The sequence below is a fragment of the Metopolophium dirhodum genome, chromosome 7 (assembly GCF_019925205.1).
Source record: "Metopolophium dirhodum isolate CAU chromosome 7, ASM1992520v1, whole genome shotgun sequence".
NCBI lineage: Eukaryota > Metazoa > Arthropoda > Insecta > Hemiptera > Aphididae > Metopolophium > Metopolophium dirhodum.
The window spans coordinates 19,294,438-19,313,472 of NC_083566.1; the positions used below are offsets into that span (position 1 = coordinate 19,294,438).

The following is a 19,035-nucleotide window of genomic DNA, read 5'->3' on the forward strand; positions in this document are numbered from 1 at the left end:
ACTATCATGTATATAAATAAATATACTTATGTATTGTATAGGTATACATTATTTACGTTGGCCTGCACGTCACATTACATTCTACGGCCCTGCGCCTGATTGATTTTTCATACGGCGATAATAGTAAGAGTGGTACCTGTCATCCACGGTTTCGCTTAAACGTAGGTATATTATAATGTTTATTGTCGATTTGACGATTTTATATTCTACAATACGAGTTCAAACGTCGAAAGCGGTCTACATATTATTATTTTACCTTATTATTATTATTCTCGTGGAAATTTAACGAATACGTTTATTGTATAGTAACAAATACGTCGTGTCCTGCACTACTATAATAATAGGAATAGTATTTTTGTGCTATATGACGTATTCGCAATTAAATTGTATATTATTATCTTCTATTATAATAGGTCGTTACTCGTCATACATTGGTGCAATCACAACCAAATATTTGGAGGAGCTCCTTAAATCGATTTGTGAGTACAGATACTTAGGGGTGTTTTGACCCTACATCCTCCTTGAGGCTCTAACATTGTCTTTTAAAGTGAACTATTGCTACTATACTACTACTGTGGACAGAACTGAATCATAGTAAAACACTATTACATTAATAAAACCATTTTAATTGACAATTTAAACAACAATGCATACAAAGTGATTCTTTTTAAGGCAATGACTCATTTATTCAAAACATATTAACGTTTATACTCCTTGGAAGAATTATTTAGATAACATAAATTCATTACGAAACAAAATTTTTAAGAAAAAGATTTTTTAAGGATTTACTTTTTTGATTGACTGGACATATTTTTAATTTCCTATGTCTATGCAAAATATTTCTTTGAGAAGTTCAATCTACACAAATTAATTTTTGAATAAGTGCAGTTTAATTAGTTATCAACTTATAAATATTTAAAGCTCGGACCAGTGAAGTGGTAGAAAAATATCCCACAAAATGTTGGTACTTTACTCCACTTCTCCAAAATGTTAAAACTTATAGTGAATTAACTATATTCGTTCGAACTCCTTAAATGGTTGGGGAACATATTCGTATTTTTGGATTGCTTAGTCACTCTAGCCCTCCCGATTTGCGGCTTATGCAACAAGTCATTATATGCATATTATTATTTATATTATAATATCGATGCGTTTGCATAACGGTTATAAAGGCGCACGCGTATACGTTATATTCCCGCCGACTTGCAGGTAAATTACTTCTACATATTATTAATAATAAGTACACGCGCATTATATTATAATGTGCTAATACGTCGGGGTCGTTCAAATTCTGTGCAACAATACAAGAGAAATAGGTAAATTTGTCGGTTTTTTTTACGAAATTTCCAATATTTTGTAACGTCAAATTCGAGTGACCCTGTGTTCATATTATAATGATGGTAGATTTAACTTTCCTGCGTTTCCAATTGTGTTGCATAGCTAATGAGATTTATTATTATTATTTTGTGTTATAATAAAAACTGTTTCAACACGTGTAAACAATAACACATTTTTTGACACGGCCGAGACGCGCGTGTAGGCATTCGCTTATTGTTTGAGACAAACAATCCGAAAAAATCACTCCGACCTCTGTGCTGATCAACTGAAATCGAGAAGACAGTAAAATATTTGGTCACCAGTGTTACTACACGAGTTATTTTAATATAAGTACCATCTTCGAAGCCTGATAATATATAAAAATATTTAATGTCAGACTGGCTACAAGATATAATAATATAATAACTCGGAGTTGAAATAAGTGTCGTTTAAATTATTTTAATTGAAAATGGAATTTCATTATTTCGAAACGCATTTATTATAATGCATATTTTATTACAATATGTTAACTCACAAAATAATTAACGTCTATATCGTGGTCCGTTTAAAATCGTTAAAGCGATTTAATCTCCACGGGTATAAGCGATACGATTTCCGTCAGGTTCAGCTGTATAGATATATAATGCGTATAGTCCCACCACCCGTAGTGATTTGTTCTCCGTCATAATTGAACGATGAAAAAATATATTGAATTTCCAGAGAACGTTAATTTTTTTTTATATATATATAATATATAGGTAATATAGATTATTTAATGAGAAACGTCTTACAAAAACCATGTAAAACAAATTATAACATGCACAAGAGAATGCGTACGAAAATGTAATTTACTATTTTCTGAATATAAAAATGACACACTTTCCAATGAAGCTTTATAAAAACGATAATTAAATTCCTGCTACGGTGGATGTACCTGTTCCGTGCAGGATTATCCGATTGTTTGTGGAAAATCCACAGTTGGATATCAAATTTATTTAAAATCGAAAAGTAATCCATCAAAATAATATATATACATTACCCCGCGGGCGCATATCGCATATTATATTAAGTTCGCGGAGGAATTGCATAATATACTACGTATGTACAGATATATGCATATGCAGTATAGGTACATAATGTTATAAGACATCGGATATGTTTTTAAATTAGAAATAAAACCATACTATATACGTAGCCGTGTCTTTGTTTTTATACTATATAGGTACCTAGGTGCCTTTATACTATAACATTACGGCGAAAAACAAGTCTGGTCATATTGTCTGATAATGAGCAGAATTCGCACCACGTGCTCTGTTTGAATCAAAAGACGAATTTTTCCAAATATGCACATTGCAAGTCACTATCGTTATATGGATTTTGATGATTAAGTTATTCGCGTCTATTATAATATGAGTATATAAATGACGACCGCTCTTTTTCTAATGCTTTAAAAATTATAATCATTACCAAACTGGACTTAAAATGAAATTAACAAAATCGTTTTATAGGAATAATATTTTACATCCAACACGGAAGATGTAAATTCATTTGTTTTTATTATTTAAATGGATAGTATATTATAATTGATCTGTTAAGTGCCAGCAATTTTATTATTAATAATAATATGTTATGTTAAATGGCAATTGGGTTGAACACGCTTGTGGATATTATTTTGTTCCTAAATTCACAGTATCCGGTCTTGGTTTACCTTTCACGCAATCCACCGTCATATCATAAAAATACAATGTATACAAAAATGTAATTTCAATTATAATGAACGCAGAGTACTTTAATTAGTTAAAAATTTAAAATTGATTAATTTGGATACTGTGTATTATATTAATTATACTAATCATTAGTCAATTGTGAATAAGTGAATTCAGTAAATATAGTTATAAGCTTTATCGATAAAATTATTTAATGAAATATTTAGTATTATGCTTAGTTAAAAAATGGTTGTTCCATTCTCTGAAATAAATTAAAAAACTTCACTGTAGTCAGTTTAATGTTAAAACAAAATACACAATAATTATAATACATTATAAACATGTATAGTATATAAAGTATATCATATTATGTGTACTGTAAAAAAAAAGTTATTATGTCAAAATATATTAACAAACTTCTTGCAACCATTTAATAAAATACATCAAAGGAAAGTATTACAAATTCGAGAAAACAAAATCGTCATCAATGATCGACGATGACGATCCAGTAAAAGGAAATATTAAGTCACGACATTATATCAAGCAAGTTTAGATAACACAACATTACACTATAACAATATACATAATATTATTCATACCAACAACGCCAAATCATTGGAGCGTTTCGACTTATAATGCTTATAGAAAGAATAAACGACGCGTACATACATTATGTTATTATTCAAATATTTAGGTTTGCAATTAAATTTAATGCCACCGCAATAACCGTTCACGGCATTTCTTGTACCTATAATTTGTATAAATTAAAACCGAAGAATAGGATGATAAAATCGCGACGTAATTAATGTACAACGATATCTGCTTATAACCGGAAAACATACATTGCAGCGGACCGGACTAGTTCGTTAATAAAAAATAAAATATTACGTACGTAGGTGAATTTTCCTGGGCGTGTTACGCATACCGTCGTTCTATTATATGAAACATCGTATATAATACACATTATATATTATATGGTAATATATTATTATTTGCAGATTGCGTAGGTTTCATGTCAATATGTTACGATGTCAGTGCGACGTCATTTCTGATTTTGTTTAAGATGTGCGGAATAATTGCGATTAGTTTTTAAATCAATTTTGATATGTTGAAAGTTGAAACACACATCGCGTAGATCGATAATATAAAATGTAATACATGATACTATCTTTGGGAAATATAATATATGAAATTAATATGTATATGCACTTTAAATATCACTAATTATACACATATAATAAGTATACATTATCATATATATCCATTTACTCTGCAGAAAAAATTATAATTCATATTTGTAACAAAAATAAATAAATAAAAACTTATTAGAAAAGTTAAGTGAATTGCAAACGGGTATTATTTTATAACAAACATTCCCATCATAAATCGGTCCTACTATAATAATAAAGCATTACATTTTCTGAAAATCTACCTATCTAAATTTCCAATAAAAAATATTATTTAAGATTAAATTTTCCACATTTTTACAATTAGGCTCATATATACTATTATATATATTAAATAATAAAATATTGGAACAATTGTCGTGCAGATAATATTCTTGAATCTAATGGTAGATATCGATTTATATAAATAAAATGCATTATACTGACTGGCGACTACCATACACCCTGTTTAGTTTAGTGTTTATATTTTATAGGTACTAATAAATTTAAACTTAAAAAAATATACTTAGGTACGTAAATTTACTTTTTTTTTTTTTATATAAAAGTCCTACCGCTGGTTATGATAGATGGTTCGTGCACACTAATGACAGTTTACTATATGAGAAATCCGATACCTAGTATAAGTTACGTAAATCTCTAATAAGTGAAGTCAAAAATTAGAACTATTTTGCATAATAGATAATATATAACGACGTGTCGACAACCATAATATATTATTTACACAATATGCTGCAGATGCGGTGAATAAATAATTAAACTGTCTATGACGTCTTCGAAGTTCCCACTTGTTTCGAAAAATAACTCTGCATAATATTTATTATTTATGTACCGGCTGCAGGTACAAAAGTATACACATATATATACATACTATATTATTACATAGGTAGAATCGGAAATTAAAACGAATTCGTTAAAATGTATGTATGTACAGGTGTGTTGTACGCGATGTGTGCGATCCCGCTCGATTTAGACCAATCTGCATTACACGGTCGACATGGACACAATAATAACCCCACGAAACGGAAATGGGACGACGAATAATGATAAGCTTTATAATATATTTATGTGTGTTCCTCGGCAATGTGCACTTTTCGGCGGTTTGCTGTTCAGAATATATTACTATAAATACGAGATTCTATGTACAAAATGTTCCGGTAAAAGCATTTGAAACAAAAATTAGATTATTTTTTTCGTTACGAAACGAAACCTAATTTTATATTCGTTCACTCCCTCGTCTATATTTGACGATATTTGGTTTGTTTTACTCACCATTGGCTGTGGCAACGGACGTGATGGCGACGATGGTGATTATGGCTGATAAAGAGACGGCGTTCGGGCCCATCCTTGGAAACCCGACCTGAAAACAATACAATCGATCAGACATTTGCAGCTATAGGTTGTAGCGCGAGTGTAATATGATATAATATTTTCCGCAATTTAATTATATTATTAATTGTAAAGCGTTGCAGGTCGATACCATAATACAATAACCAATCAACGTGATTTAATTGCAACGATGCCAAATTTTTCGGTCATATTACATTTAGGTATGTATTTCCATAATATTATTATCAATCGAGCGCATCCGAGGCAAAGGGAGTGGTAAAAACAAAAGTGGCCGCGCTGCAGAGAAAGTGGGAATAGATTAGAGTTTTTATTCTGTAAATAATATTTCATTTTCAAATAATCTGCAGATGCTTTAATTTCCGCAGTGCGCATTTGAACGACCCGGAGGCACGAATGTCCGGACGTTCGTCAAAGGTGGGAGGAAAAAAGTGAAAATTTGATAGAAAAATATTTATATTCGTTCCCATCCGACGTGAGACCGTTTTCACACATTTTCGGTAGATACCTAATTAAATTACTCGTTAGGTATTATAATTACTACATAATCATTAATTATTATTATCACACAGGTGCCTGTGGTACCGTTGTCTGATATAACAAACATTGAATGACAATGATGTATTTTCTTCAGTAATTGTATGGTGGTTTTAATTCTTTTGTCTACGTGCACACGAAGAATGACCGTTGTATTGTACATGGATCACGTAATAATTTTTAAGGTCTAAGATAATTTTGCAAAACGATTACATTTAATCAAAAACTGCCTTTGCAATTCAAAACCGTATGGCTTATAAAAATTTAAGTTTTTCTGAAAGATATTCATCTAACACAGGCTAACGTCGTCAATGCCCTCTCGTACGTTAATCTCCGGTAATTACGGAATTACTATAATATAAAGTAGGTAGGTATACTTGCTCATAACAAAAATTACTTATTAGTTATTATCATGGCAAAACGCTTCCTCCGAGACGTATAATTTCACGGATGAGCTTCAGTTATAATTATGTTATTATATAATAATGTGCGATAGGTTACTATATTATTATGTTAAAACCTAGCTATACAAACATTTTGATTTTAAAATATAGTCCAACCAAATTGTTCGATATTATATATTCATAAACCATTATAGTGTGAACACATACAAATTACATTTGAATATTTACAGTTTTATTTAAAAAGGTTATATTTATATAATACAAAAATTACTGACTATTGTGATATAAATTATAATAACTATTATTAAAATACTACAAATTGTATTATATGTCCTTTAATAATATATTACTGATGACAATTTGAATGGAAAAATGTCATTATTCTAATCATATTATCTTACGCAAGTTACAACATAACCTGATGGATCCCAAGAAAAAGTGAACAAATTCAAAAGCGCCAACAATAAATAGAGCAAATATCTAAAAATTATTTTTGAAAAACTAAAGTATAAAGAAATTAACATTGTATTAATATAAAATTTAAATTATGGTATTCGATATTATATTATATCACAAACCTATGAGTTTACAATAAAACATTGATTGCTTAAAAAAAACTTAACCTAAAAATATTCAACAGAAATAAAGAACCGCAGTGAAGGTAATAATCTAAGTATTGGACATGCCCATATAAGTGTATAACTCATGTCCATAACAGAATAATAAAAAAAATGACGTGGCTGAGAACATAACAAATCAATCACAGTACGTCACATCACACTTACAGATTATAAAAACACTCAACGTCAGAGAAAAGAACACAAAATTTTAACAAATCTATCTATACAGAACCACCTGCAGATTATTTTTCGTATATTCATCTACAATAAAAAGTGCTTATAAAATGTAAACATAAATTAACAATAATTGTCCAATGAAACTATGGAAAAAACAACCATCTTTAATAGGTATTTAAAAAATATTATTAAAAAAGTTGTTTCAAATGCTCGATAAAAATTATTAAATTATATCAATTTAAAATTACAAAACTTCTTCATCTTCTTCTTCTATACAATATTATTTTGTTATATTAAAAACCTGTACAAAGTTACTTAGGTATTATTATTATTTTTTTTTTAATAACGTAAGTGTGAAAATTATTGAAACATTTATGCTTATTAAAATTAACATTACTGATGTCGGATAAAATCTTTTTTGATCTATATATGTTTATATTAGGAAAGGTAAAATCTCAAATTATGGATTTAAATTGTAAAAATAAATATGATTACGTATACGTTTTCAGGAGTTGGAAGTAGCACAGTACTTTATTTGGAGCAATTGTTTTGGTATTAGCCAGTGCAACACAATAGTAAATGTTTTTCATCGTAAGTACCTTAAACCTTAAATGTGAATTTAACGCAATGTTCTAAAATCTTTTGCAGTTTCTAACTAATAAGATATTTCTAATTTATCCATTAAACAATTGTAATCATATTATGTGGACAATGCGGCAGCAGATTATTATTTAACAGTATCTTTTAAGATTTTCCTTTTCAGACCTATTAATATTATATTTCTAGCTAGAAAAAAAGTATCACATTTTACAGCGATGATTGTAGCGAACATAATCTTTTTATTCTGTAGCGTTAGCGCACTACATGTCTACATCAAAAGTGACTTCATCAGTGTGGACAGCGGTTATATTATATGTTATCCAGACGCAATTTATTCCAACGTCATACAACGACAACATAATATTATGATAAGGAAAAAAACAATTTTTTTTTTTTTGGACACCCAAATCGTAGTATATCCACGAGCAAGCAACAAAAGCAGCTATACATAACGTATACATTATATTGTAATAATATAGGTACATAATATATTTTCACGATACACACACGCGAGAGCGCATTATTATGATTGGTATTTTTTCCTCCGATCCGTCTGGAATATAACCAGGAAAAGTATCGATATAATAACATGACGATGAGTATGCGCCTTATTGTACCTGCACACATTATGATATTATATTATATCAGGTGATAGACGTTTACCATATTATCAACAGCGTTTTCATGTAACTGATTGACGTTTTTGTCGGGATATTGTCATAATCCGATTACTGGATTAAAGTGTATAAAATATAACAATATAATATTTTATATATTTATTACAAACTTATTGGTTTATGCATTATTTTTTTTTTTTTTTTTTAACGAGTCTGTGTTTGTTTGAAAGTAAACACCGTCATCCGGATCGGACAACCTGAAGCGGTGTTCAACAATTTGATAAGCGGTCCGAACAGTTTGATGCGTAAGTATAATACACATATCTAAGCACAATGCACGCTGTACAATGCGATTTACATACACAATTCGTTTGAATACAATAACGATGTGGTACTCTATATGATGACATTCGCTGCAAATCCCAGAAAATTCTATAGTATAAAAATTATAATGGTAATAATGTCTAATTATATTATTTAATGATATATTGTGATAATCCCATTTTTTGCGCTTACGTTTACTTTCTGTACACACTTTGTTCCAAATTCCCCTTTATATATTATTTATTTCTCACACTGTATAATCATTATATTCTAAGATAAATAAATATCATCAGTATACATTGCCAACAATCACTTTGATGATAGCTAAATGCGATTAATGTCGTTGGGGTTGGGCTCATATTATTGTGATGACAACGATTTCTTTTCGTTCCGCTTGACCAACTTTTTCACAAACATTTCCACCAGATTCAATACCATCGCGGAGTCTTATGTTTTCTACGAAATTAACTTCAAAATTGCAAAATGGATAACTTTTTATTAACATTAATAAATTATATCGCTTATGGCAGAATGTGTAATACTCATAACTTATAAGTATTTATATTCCGAATAAAATATAACTTTGCTTTCAAAAAAATTATATTTAACGAATAAAATGACTTCCCCTGAGTATACTATATGGGTTCCACGGCAAATCTATAAAATCCGTGCTGCGTAAAACTTATCAACTTTTTAGTGTCCCAAAAATAATAGTCATTACTATAAAAAATACAATAGGTCTCTCGCTACTTGCGTCCAGAATCCATCGTAATGGTAATAAGTGGTGATTGGAATCGTGTTATAAATATTTTTGACGAAGTAATAAGGATTTATTGGTTTTACAGTGATACATTTTTTGTTGTGACCTCAATTTTGGGTATTAAAACTGTCCGAAAAGTTTCAAATTGTTTTGTAGGTATTGATTTAATATGGCATCGATATTAATTGAATTCTTTTTTAAACACGTAGATATGTCACAGAAAACTAAGAAAAATATTGTACTGAGTGACAATTTTAGCCAATTCCGCTCTCAGAATCACTATTGCAATAGAAAATATTTATCATTAAGTCATTTAAAACGGATTAAATTGTAATATTATATTATAACAAACACCACTAACCTGTATCAAAATGCTCAAAGGGGCGTAGCTAGAAATCTAATCGTGGGGGGATATTATATAGTAGCTACCTATACCTATTATGAAGATTGTTACGAAAAACATTATTTACTGTTACTTATAACACGATAACAGGATAGGGAAACGATAGAATTGCATTAGCACCGTGTACATAGAAAAATTATATATATTTTTTCATACCTATATAGCTTCCATATAATATCTTAAAATCCCTCCAACGCTGAACCGAGACTCGTATCCATCAAACGGTAGTCAACAACGTCATGGAGTCTAATAATCGAAGTGATATAATTAATTCTTTTCGCTTACCGATCAATCATCGTCTCTTACTACCGAAAATATCAAATCCGCGTTTTCCACGTGTTACCTTACAACAAAGGTGTGACCGTTCGATCATCGCAGTAACTCACGCGATTGAAAGTTCGTATTAAAGTTTTATCGGTGTAAGCCAATACAACAAATATGGGGAAAAAAATCCAATGTTCCCAGTTAATTATTATTTCTTCATATTTCACGATCATTCATTGTTGTTACTCCATATTACAGTAGTTTCCAAACTATAATTTTACGCGCGAAAATAATTATGTGATTTTTTTTATTCTCACAAGTATATAGGTACCTACAACAGGGTAATAACAAGTATAATAGCTGGTGCCTAGTAATAATAATTATTATTATTATTGTACTAATAATAGTAATGTAAAGTGTGCTGATGAAAGTAGGTACCTATAATACCTACTTATATTTATCAATTATATCATTTTTAACGATTTTTTTGTGTAACCTACGGTGTTCTTAATATTGTAAAAGAATTATTTAAACAGAATGCGTTTCTCCGCTGTGTCTGCTTGCTTTGAACAAAATATAATATTTATTCACTGTTTTTTTTTAGGCTTAGGGACTCTAGTGTTCGCATATTTTTTATGTCCAACCACTCAAAAGATAATAATTTTACATTTTTTATAGTTAAATACTTTTACGTTGTATTTATGCAGGACGAGCATAATATGAATGACAAATTAGTAATCGAAATAAATAATTGCTATTATTTTATAAATATTCTGTCATTTTTTACTGCATTTTAACTATTATTATTCTATAGTTATTACACTCATATTATATATATGTATATATATATTATTCATCATAAACCTAAGGTAGCGGAAAAAAATCGTGTACCTTTCGGGACGCTCGGTTTGTTCGAGAAAAAAGTCGATCTGTTCCTCGAAAATGGAATAAAAGAAAACAATGACATTGCAAGAGTACAAATTATTATTTTACAATATCGAATTAAATATAAGACTGCAATTATACAACAGCCGTACATTAGCCCACAATAGGATCACGTTCTGACATTTTGTTACTCGGACACTCGGACAATATAGTATTGCGACGGTCTATTCATCTGTATTGTTGTAGGCGTATATATGTTTATAAATATAAAACCTAATATGTTATTAATTATCGTAGCGATGACACCCTTTTATTCTTCTATACTATATTTATTTTACATCTGTCGAGACCATTCAAAACCATCGAAACGTGCTTACATGTAACGTTATGATTGGAAAAAGTCGAATCAAACTTTCTTCTTTTCGCTCAGAAAATAAATATTTTATATCTTACTAGCTGTCCCGCTTGACGTGGCCCGAGAAAAATGTTTGATTTTTTATATAAATATATTTCAAAAAAGATGTACCTATTCGTTATAGATCTGCCATATTTTTACTAAATTATTATTATAATAGTTTATAATATATTAATATGTAATCAATGCCAAACCTATAAATAAACAAAAATTATATTACTTTTTCATGAATTGAAAACAAATGCATGTGCAAGCTACCATTTAGATACCTTGGTATAGGAATTGAAAAAATAAACTATAAACACTATCCAAGTCTCAAGGAATCTATAAAATATATAATTTTCACTGTCGGCAACTTTTCCTATTATTCTTTACATAAAAACTTCATTCGCAATGTAACAAATATTTAAAGAAAACAAATGAAGCAAAATATCAATCCAGACGTTCTTGATTGATGTTGTTACCAACGGACAGCTTTTCATTAATTTTATTATATAGAAGATAATATTATCAATTAGCATAACATATTTTAAGCGTATGAATAACATAATATAATACGCCTAATAACATATTATGATAATATAGTTAGATGATTAATGTTGGCAGAGCTGCAAGTTCTTTTTACGTAAAGTCATGTTGGCGCGGGTTAAACTAAACAATTATTGATCACCAGCAAAAGTGACATGAGCAAATGTTTAACATGTGACGACTATTTGTTTTATACTCATCTAGCTGTAACGTTTGATCTTCCATTCAGGGATATCAACAATAAGTAACTTTATAATACGTATAGGTAAGATGAATGCTAGTGGCAATCCACAAAATTTGTGTCTCAACAAGTTAATTTCAAAAAAAGTTACCATACTTTTATAGAATCAAACAGCGTTTGCTGGAAAAACAATCGCCATGTTAAATGTATCTAAATTGAATTCTTCGGGTTTCCATGCTAGTTATACACTCTGTGATAACACTCTTTAGCGGTGCGTCGGCTCATCTCCATAATTTATTAGAATACGATTGGTCGTCCAAAGACATATACAAGTGGTATCAGTTTAAAGCGAACATAATGTTTTAGTCCGTTTCAGATCTGCTGATGATCCACTGAGATCGCGGGCGTGATATATAATACAGTTATATTATTACATACGAATTCGCTTTGATACGATTTAACGATAACAATAATAATAATAACAACAATAACACAACCACAACGTGTGTTCACGGTAGCGGATATGTGTGGCTACGAGTCGAAATCGCATTACACTAATTGCATGTACGGACGACGGTGCCGTGGATAAACACAATAGTGGTGCAACGACACAATAATATATAATAATATTATCGTCAGCTGCAGTGGTGTTCGATACCGAAAATCATCAATAAAAGTTTAGAAACGCGAATCGTACCTATAGGCCTGTGTGTGTGTGTGTGTGTGTGTGTGTGTGTGTGTAATTTATATATTTTTGTAGTAACGTAGGTACCTATATCTATATGATACGCAGGGCTGGACCGTGTTTCGTCGTCGCTTTTATTTTCGTTTCGCGGTCGCCGAGTTCGACTTGTAAGACACATCGAAATACATTATTATTATTTATCAATTTGCGTCTGAACGTCGTGTGCCGGATGAATGCCGAAGACGCCGCTGCAACAGGTACCTATCCATTACGATACGCGTGCGTTTGGTTAAAGTCGGTCGCCACGGGACGATAGTGAATCTCGAAGGTACAATATAAAATATATATGTAAAACTTCATACCGATACAGTACGGACGTACATTACACGTGACAGGCTCTCGCGGCGTTCAGTCGCAGGTAGGTATACGCTTTCTCCATTCGGTGCATCCTCGTTTTTCCCATGCCGATACGTGCGCGGCTATTATATTATATCCGGAGAATGACGTTAAATTATTATTTCATTTTTGTTGTTATTATTGTATATAATAAACGATCAACGATTACAAATCACGTCGATGGCAGAATGTTTTTTTTCTCGAATTTCTGCGGTGTTCGTCCGCTTGCGACGCTGTCCGTCGCATCACGCAGCGCTGATGATAAAACGATAACAGGTATAATAATATATTATTGAACCCACATAAAATATCACGGTTTATTTGATTACCGAACTGTACGCGGCGCCGAACTGAATAAAAAAGATAATTGGCGACAACGACCAGCGACGATTACTGTTTTTAATACGGCGTCATATATTTTTCTGCGATACCGTGAATTGCGATAAGTAGCACATCCCCGCAAATTGCACTAGGTCGATACCGTCAAATTAAACTGTTTAAATTACTTGTGAAAAAAATAGTTTTAAAGATGTCAAACTAAGTGAAAAAATAAAAAATAATCCCATATACACGCTGCTAAGTACAAGTCACTAGACCGTAACGCAAAACAATATTACTATATTATAATTCAATACCTATGGTATTTGATTAGACGTAGACGTTTAACTCAAACCATAATAACAATATATTTAAATATTCGTAATATTTGTAATGCGATTATAACGTTATTGCGTTTGTTAAAAAATATAAAACAAAACAAAAATAATAATTATATTATATAATATAGACATGATCCATGAGATCACTGCATGATCACGTGTATATGCTCCAAACTATATTTACGTAAAGTAATTATGACATAATGTCCACTAAGTCCACGAGCACAAAATAATTTATAATAATATTTTTTGTATATTAAACTTACAGGAAAAATGACCTAGAATGCAACTGACGTAGTTTAAATGACATTCATTTGTATAACGAAATGTTTATAAATATCATACTATGACAGAAGTGATTACGGTGTAAAATTTGGTTACACTTTACAATAGATTGAAATGTCAACCATTGTCAAAATAATTATTATTATCCTAAGACATCCGTATTATAAATAATAATTTATGTAAAATATTAACCACATATATACCACCTATTATTATGTTCCACGTTTAATTCACAAAAACTGTAAAAAGTTTTTTTACGATAATAACCCACATATTTAAACTGTATTATATTAACTTAATACTCTATAAATAAATATAATTTATAATATTATATTCAAGATAAAATGTGGTTTTTAACGTTTGTAATATAAGAAAAAACAGGTTAAAATGTGTTTTAAAATAGGTACTATTTTTTGAATATAATTTTTTAATAAAAAGATAATATTATTTAACTACCTAATGCTTTGATGATTAATTAATGTTTAGATTATTTCATTAAAATTAATTTAGTTTTTGACTAAATTCCATATTCTTGAAAAATAATAAAAATGTAAATATACCTTCGTAAAAAATTTGTTTAAACCGAAAGTTCCAAATACTGAACAACATTAATAATAATGTAACATAACATTATACCGAAAGCCATTTTTCGAAATCACGACAGATGCCATACACTTTCCTCAACCACACAACACACAAAGTTATAGCGTATTTACACGTAAGGGAAAAGATCACGCAGTGCCTGCAGGTTACAAAGATTGAGAGTTGGAGTTTGTTTCACGTATACCTATGTTTCCGGAACAATCTAGCGCGACATAATATTATATTATCAACACAATCTGAAACTTTTGATGTACTCCTTCTGATGCACGTTTTTTCAAACACAAACGTGATTTCGGATGTTTGCGATATACTCAAACCGTGATCACATATACGTGAGGCACACTAAGTCAAGTCTTGATCAGAGACGATAGGTATTTTCACTAATTTTAATCATCGCGTATATGCGTAATTGCCCAAAAAGTACACCTACGTACGAAAAGTGTGTTCAAATTGTAATAATAACAGTAGTATAACTGATAACAGCTATTCGAGTTATAATAATATAACGACGCGTTCTAATTGTAGGTACAGTTTTATCGATCGGCGTAACGTTTATTCTTACTATTTTTCGTCGGTGGAAACAACAACAAGATTAAAAATTTAAAAAAAAAATCCAATTTTCCATGCCGATTATATTACTGCACGTCATGTAATAATCCTATATGAAACTATATTCTAGTGATAGGTGATCACATAGGTACTTGCAATATAAATTGCTCAAAATATAAAACAATAACGACAACCGGCGACATAAATAACAACCAAGAGCATTATTATCGTTCGTTACATTATTATGTTATACGTGCTTTTGTTATTAATTTATGCCATACTTTCAGTGTAATAATATAATTAGGAAATCATACCAATTGCGATATGATTGGTCTGCGAAACGAGTTGTAGCTGTGGACCTGTGTTACTCTAATGATCGAGGTATACGAACGATGCAACAGGTATACAGGTAGTTAAGGTACACAATAAATTTACTGTCAAGGAGTGGTGCGCCTCTTATCAATAATTAGTTCATCGGGCGAGGTGAAACAATCGTAAAAACAATCACGGGCAGAAAAACCGAAGTAAATCAAAAACATTTCCAAGAGAAAAAATGCCAAATCTATTTTATCAATTGTGTACTGATACTAATGTAGTGTTGTCGGTTTAAGTGGCAATTTGTTAAAACTGTAATTGTTTTTTAACAGACTAGAAAATTGTTTGCACGAATATCAAAATTCAGTTTCAATTGAGTGTGGTTAATGTATTGGAAAATTAGTGACTTCTTATATACATATATATATAATAATATTTTATACAAAAGTTAGATAATTAAACTTCAAAAGGCACAAGTTAGGAAGGAGCGTATTACAATAAGTTAAATTTTGAGAAATAAAAATCACATTAGTATATCCACACACTATATGAACAATAAGCATACTATTATAACATAATAATATATAGTATTGTAATATACACCAAAGTATTTAAAAAGACCAAAAAGTCATTAAAGACTAAATATATTTAATTATGAGTAAAAATAGATACAATAATCGTAATATCTTAATAACTTATTACCCTCCCCCCACAAAAATATACAGGGTGATTTTTTAAGCATGCTCAGTGCTCACCCTATTTTTTTGCTTAAATTATGCATAATATATTCAAATTCTGATATTTGGAATTTTTAAATATACTTATAGACATATTTTCAAATTCTTAAGATTTGTTGTACTACCAAGGAGGGTCCTGAATATATGAGTCGTTGCATTCAACAATTTTGATCTTTATCGTTTAGTTAAATGTATAAATATTAATTTATCCTATTTATCCTATTTATCCTCTTTCTTAAAGATTTAATACATTTATTCATAGAAGATAAAATTCTATCTCGCATTTCGATTTATTTTTTTAATAGATATAATTATTACACTAAACATTCTATTTGTTGAAATCTGAATTTCAAATCAATTTAAGTGATCAATTTTAAAGTTTAAATTTTTAAATTATAGAATACATAGTCACTGTTTTGGATTCTAAATACATTTAAAAAAATACAGAGCAATGTCGTCAAACTCTGGCCAAATAGCTAATAACGAAGCCATGTGACCTATTCAGAGCAATATAAACCTACTCGTAAATTTTAAATTTAAAACAGGATATATAATAACAAAAAACTTATATACTTATTTTCTATCCAGACATTACACTATACAAAATATAACGTCGACGATAAAAAGTGGAAACTTTCTTTACCCTAAAACTTTGAAGATCCAACATTTAAATTCAAGATTTTAAACGGACTGTCAGTATTTTTGTTCATAAAGTGAAAAATAAAAATGTCAATACCTATCTGTTTTTGGACTACAGCAGCCTGCAGCGATAGATAACACAATACAAATATAAATGGTGTTATATTATCATATCTTAATAATTATAATATTATAATATTAAATTATTACGTTGAAGTTATACTGTCGATGCGACACGTGCTCCGTCTCTACGCACGTGGCTCTCTCACACCGGCACGATTATAATGACTGTAAATTATGATAGGACGTGTTGGTGCTGTATAATTCTCACGAACAAAATGTATAAGAGCATGATCGCAACTTGACTATGTACTAGTTTTACTTACATAATGACAAAGTTCATAGGAATTTTTTTTTTTTGCATAAATATGTTTTGGGGCTGGATACACGTTCTTTGTTTTTCTGACCGATTTAAGATAAAGTTTTCGTTTTCATGGTTACATTAACAAAAACATATTTATGATTCTTAGATTTTCCTTGTAGAGGAAATTATTAAGCAAGCTATGATTTTATTTCGTTATCTTTTTAAATTCTACACAGCGGAAATCAACCAAATAATTATTCTTATTTGAGTAGATTATAAATATAATTAACTTGACGCAATCATAATTTTTAATGGATAAAAAATGAAATAAATCTTATTTAAATTTTCTAATAAAAGATTTTTTATGAGTTTTTGAGCGTACATCTACTAATTTCTTTAAAATATTTATACAAAATTATAAATCAGTAAGTATCGACAAGTCAGATACACAATAATATTTATCTAATATAACAATAACACAAGAAATAATATATCAACAACTACTGTCTACTTGTATTTTCAATAAATTAAAATTTTTCTTTTTAGTCATTCAATAATATGAAACTATTCATAAAAATATCAGTTAATAACTAATATCATCCCAGTTTCTATCTGTGAGCAACGCATCGAGAGCACTACAATCATATAGCATTTTTATCAGGGACGCGAGCAATCAACTATAATTATTACGTTATAATATATCGATAAATGTGACGGTTAACTATAGCGTTTGAGTCACTGGACGTTATAGGCGTCTATGTTGTGCCATAGTATTAGTATTTCATATTAGTATAACTTCGGGTCGCCGCAATGGTAAAATAATGAATAATGATATATAGCTCTGGCATCAAACTATAGTTAATTTATTATTAAAATCAGTGCCTATACATGGGTTGTAATTGTAAATATTGTACTCACGTAGGGATTCTGGAAAATGTATTGGAAGACCACCGACGCGCGAGACGTCTGCTCTAATCGGAACGCAAGTTTTTGTGTGCGATGCCGAAGGAAAACAATGTGTTACAATAATATAATAATGTCACGCCGAACAACGAAAATAATAATATAAAAGCGACCGCCGTGCGCGTTTCTCACGTCATGATCGTCATGTCCGGCGATCGCGGTCGGTATAACAACACTCGTGCAGACGCGATCGACGACTGCAGCTGCGGACTGCTGTCACGTCGTTCCACGGAGACGCACTTCCCGAAGATATACATATACCGGGTATGTACCAGGTCTACCGCGGCCGTAACCGCCGAGCGACGGTTTGATCCTTGGCGGGGAGAGTGAAGAGGGGGCCCGCCGATAGACGCCCGCGGCCAGACGTCCGACTCTCGGATTATTCTAATGACGATGATGTCTCGTAGGTATTCTATACTGGTATAATAGGTACTAAAATCATTATACCAACATTTACCATGAATTGTTGCGAGACGGCGGCAAACGTCCGAAAGAAAGAAGTCTACACCGCGACGGCCGCGGTGGCGGTGGCGGTGGCTGTCTGTCGGTGCGATATTATCGTACCTATTAC

The 19,035-nt window shown here is 30.5% G+C and overlaps 1 protein-coding gene across 1 annotated transcript in view; it reads right to left on the minus strand.

Moving 5' to 3' along the window:
- The window catches only part of LOC132948491 (cadherin-89D), a 49,677-nt gene extending 30,978 nt beyond the window's left edge, over positions 1-18,699 (minus strand). Inside the window, exons 1-2 of the mRNA XM_061018979.1 lie at positions 18,420-18,699; positions 5,480-5,567 (exon numbers count right to left, since the gene is read on the minus strand). Of these exons, the coding sequence (XP_060874962.1) occupies positions 5,480-5,552 (73 nt within the window). The 5' untranslated portion in view covers positions 5,553-5,567; positions 18,420-18,699. The remainder of the gene's footprint in view (positions 1-5,479; positions 5,568-18,419) is intronic.
- Between the last annotated feature and the right edge of the window lie 336 nt (positions 18,700-19,035).